Consider the following 4,536-nt stretch of genomic DNA (forward strand, 5'->3'; position numbering starts at 1 on the left):
TCCGTCTACGAGAGCCCTGTCGGCTCTGTAGCATGCTAGCTGCTCCAGTTGTATGGCCGAGTCCGGAATGTTGTCATTAAGCCATATCTCAGTGAAAACTAGCACACAACAGTCACTTACTCTGCGATTCGCTGATCTCAGAAGTCGAATGTTATCCATTTTATTGTCCAGAGATCGTACGTTGGCCAAGAGGATCGATGGTATGGCTGGGCGAGTTGGCTTAGCCTCGAGCCTGACTCGGACACCTCCGCGCTTGCCCTGCTTCCTTGTCCTAGCGCACCGCCTTCGACGCCTCCTTGCCCGGGGAGGGGTAGCAGGCGAGTCCGGTGAGTTGCTAGGCCAGCTAGCAGGCTGTCGCAGAAGTCCTATCTCCCTTAGCATCTCAACGTTCGTGTTCAAAACTTGGCAAATCTTGCTTCTCCGAATGTGTAAGAGAGCCTGACGACTGTACACATATTCCGACGTGGACTGACGAAAAACACTTGCAGAAAGACACTTACTTGACGAATAAAACACCGCATTTTCAGGAGAGCGTGAGGTCGCTGCGTCTACACGCGCCGCCATCTTGAGTTATTATTCATATTATTATTCATGATGTATCACACTGTGAGATGTCCTGCAAAACCAACTAACACACTAACTTTGTTGGGTTACCAGGTTAGCTTGTGTTGCCTTTTTTATATGAGAGCGAACACAAATATGCTCCAATGAGACGTTTTCACACTTTATGACCAAACAGAATTTCAGATGATTTTTCCACTGCTCCATGGACCTTCATCTCTCTGGCTCAGAGAAAAAAAGGCTGCCTCACCCAGGCAGGTAACACTTTTACTGCATGTGGTAAAACTGAATGTTAACGTGATAACTCAACAACTGGAGGAAAGCCTTTAGACCCACGTACGGGTCACCTCCCATAAGCCATGGGAGCTATGGCTTATTGTGAAGCGCTTATTGTGAAGAGCAACAAAGTTTGTTTGTTGCAGTGAGCAGAGAAGACTTTGGACTTTGGCTAAGCCCCAGCCAAGAGATCAGCTGAGATGCTTGGGTCACCTCCAAAGGTGGTGGGAGTGTGGTGTTACTTTGTACAGCCCGTGGAGGGGTGGCTGCCAATGTTGTCAAGGCAGGAGATATGCAGATAAGCCAGGTGCTAAGCTTGTGTAGTGGCAACAGATGAAAATTCCACGATAAGCTTGTCCGTCTTACTAAAGTCCTGCTTCAGCTGTTTGATGTTATTCTATTACAGTTAGTATGCCAGCAGACAAGATCACATACACCTATTAACTTAACATCACCATGAAGCTGCTGACTGTGTCTGCAATTCTTTGTGCAATGATCTCTTTGAGCACGGCTGCTGGTGAGTATATTTTAGTAAATTTAATAAATGTAGCACAAATATACCAAACTGTAGAAATGATAATGGCCAGTAATGCAAGTCCTGAGAGAAATGTTAGATTTGATATTACATTTGTCTGCCAGATAGCCGTTCACTGGGCTATCTTACATTTATGTGTTGGGATGTGTTTGTATGTGTGGTGTGGGGTACTTTCAGTATGTTTGTGGTGTGTGTTATAGTATTTACCTTTTTTTTTTTTTTAACTATCGCTTGTGTTGGCCCTGGAGAAGTGCCCTTTCATTTTGTGTGCACTGTGATTGTATGCACATCAAATTTATAATGGCTAACTATGCATTTAAAAACAATTATTTTAATAGATAGCTTTATTTATTCAAAGATATAATAAATAGACATCAAATCTGTTGAAAAACTAGAAGTCAATAAAACAAAAGCTGATGATCAAAATATTTTAGATATGCAGGGAAGAAGGTCAACTTTACATTACACAGCGTTCTATGTTTCTCTGCAGGAGAGTGGCATGTTATCAAGAGAGTCCCATCTTGCCCTTGTGGTTGGACTGAGTACTACGACCAGTGTTTCTTTTATGTTTCCCAAGCCATGACATGGGCTGAGGCTCAGGTGATGACATTGATTTACTCTTCATGAACTTTGGCTCAGACTTTAATTTTTGGGTAACTTTTGAAGATTATTAAGATTATTTTTCTTATAAACAACTAAAAATGACAATTTTACTGTGAAGAAACTCATAATAAACCCTAACAGTATTGATCAGTCATTAGTAATGTTATGATTATTATTTTAATATGTTTGCATACATGAATTATATTTGAGCTAAGAAAAATTATTATCTGATGACTTTGAAAATTGTGATAGTTTAAATAAATATGCATTGCAATTTTATTAACATTTCTGTTGTTTTGTGAAAATGTAGTTTTTCTTGTTTTTGATTTTGTAATGTGAGACTGTGTGGCAGAAAGGATGGGGATCTAAATGCAGGACTCAAACAAAAGCTTAAACTCAAAACAGCAGCTTTATTGGCTGCAAAAAACTCAGACGTCAAAAACAAAACCTTACAGGGAGCTAGAAAAAAATTAAAACCTAGAAAGCTAGGGAACAAACAAGGAGCAAGGAACTAGGATCAGACGCACAGACAACACACACAGCAATGAGGGTGTACAACATAACAACAAAAAGGGGAACACTAAGGAGGTAAATACACAGGTAGGAAAAAGAGATGAAACAGCTGGGACCAATTAGACATAATGAAACACGGGGAATAGGAGGAGGACAGAAGCAGAAAGCACCAAGAGGCTAGAATAGATCACCGACCCAGGACCATGAGAGATTATTTTATTTTGCACACAAGGGATCAAACATTCCTGCAATTTACACCACAGATAAAGCACCTGACACTTACAAATGACTGTTGTAAAAGTTATGTGCAGGTCTATAATAGTCAACCATATATCATTAATATTGACACTAAACTTCATCTACAACTTTGAGGATTGTTTAAAATACCATTGAATCAGTTAGAAAATAGTGATAATCTTTTCTTGTTTGTTAAAAGTGTCAAGTGATTAATTAAAGTTCACTTAACTAAAGGTCAGTCTTTTATTAATAATGGTTATCAAAAAACGTCATATTGTGCAGTTGCATTGAGGCTTAGGATGTTTTTTTCCTTTGTTTTGGGCTTTCTTTTCCACTGCAGAGAAACTGTGAGTCCATGAATGCAAACCTTGCATCTGTGCACAGCCTTGAGGAGTACCAAGTGATTCAGAGGGTCATATCTGAAGCCAGTCAAGCAAGTGAACGGACATGGATTGGAGGCTCTGATGGTCAACAGGTATACTACTTATCAGAAATTAGAGTCATATATGTATGTACAAATTAATAATCTAGTAGTGTAGCTTCATTTGTCTATTATTGTCCCCATTTCTAGGAGGGCTATTGGTTTTGGATCGATGGGACACGTTTCACTTACACAAACTGGTGTTCTGGAGAGCCTACCAGTATGGAGAGATGCATAGAGATGAATTTTTCAGGTAAATCTTCAAAGAACTTCTTGAAGGTTTTACATAGAACAATTCTATATAAAACAGAGAGAGAGAGAGAGAGAGGTTCTAAGAATTGGCTGGCCCATATATATTTAACCACTACATTTGCATAGAATTCTGATAGGTACTGTTAAGGCTTGTAAATTCTATTGTCATACTGCAGAAAACAAATCACCACAATGTAGATATGTTTATGTGATCACAGTTTTAGTTGATGGTGGATTTTGGTGTTGACAGGAAACAAGTGTTGGAATAATCAGGGCTGTCTCGACCGATTTCCATCTGTCTGCATTAAGAGAATCTGATGATGCTGGAGTTGACATGAAGGTCACCTGAGAAATAAGAAGATAATTGTCAGGTTTATATTGTTGATTGTCATTTATGCTTAGAAATATTTAACCATATATGCTTAGAGGTGTACAATCGATTGTGTAGTGATAGGATGTGTGATCCTTAATAGTCTGCAAAGACTTTGTGTGCATTCCCGAGTGCTCTGGCATTTACACCCACACGCTGGGAGCATGGCAGAGGGCGCACCTTGTCTTATTGTTTTATGGTAGGATAAACGTATCTATGTCTGTTTTACTCTAAGTGCCTTTTGTTTAGATGGACTTCCAGACCACACTCTGGTGTGGTCTGACACCCCCCCCCCCCCCCCCCCCCCCCAACACACACACACACACACACACACACACACACACACACACACACACACACAGACAATGTATTCTTTGTCCACATGTATACCTATATGAAACGTCATATGTTCATGAACCTATGTATGTTATTTTAGTTCTATAGTTTCATGAATCGTGGTGTGGATCTAAGTCAACATTCAGAATAAATAAGATAATACAGCACTTTTGATGTTTGCCTTTTTATTTTCCCAGCAGTGCTCAGGTTGGTTCTCGGCTACATTTACATACAGATGTTAATGTGTTCAGCAGCTGGACTCATCTGAGGAAGGAACATTGGAAAGGTGCTCAGTGCACAACTGCATCACTAATTTTATGTAAGAGCCTGTATTTTATTGTATTTATATATTTTTAACATTTTACTTAAACACTTTTGTGAAGGATGAAAATATTTTAGAAGGAAGTTTTTCATTCTGTCCGACTGCAGTAC

The 4,536-nt window shown here is 39.6% G+C and overlaps 1 protein-coding gene across 1 annotated transcript; it reads left to right on the forward strand.

The window, feature by feature from the left end:
* The first annotated feature begins 1,118 nt into the window (after positions 1 to 1,118).
* On the forward strand, positions 1,119 to 3,821 carry LOC102082691 (ladderlectin-like). Its single transcript, XM_005465330.4, has 5 exons — positions 1,119 to 1,354; positions 1,863 to 1,972; positions 3,066 to 3,200; positions 3,297 to 3,399; positions 3,649 to 3,821. Exons 1-5 carry the CDS (start codon positions 1,294 to 1,296, stop codon positions 3,714 to 3,716), a joined length of 477 nt encoding a protein of 158 aa, XP_005465387.2. The 5' UTR covers positions 1,119 to 1,293; the 3' UTR covers positions 3,717 to 3,821.
* Positions 3,822 to 4,536: the final 715 nt, after the last annotated feature.

This window comes from Oreochromis niloticus, unplaced genomic scaffold (assembly GCF_001858045.2).
Source record: "Oreochromis niloticus isolate F11D_XX unplaced genomic scaffold, O_niloticus_UMD_NMBU tig00001589_pilon, whole genome shotgun sequence".
NCBI classification, from domain to species: Eukaryota; Metazoa; Chordata; class Actinopteri; order Cichliformes; family Cichlidae; genus Oreochromis; species Oreochromis niloticus.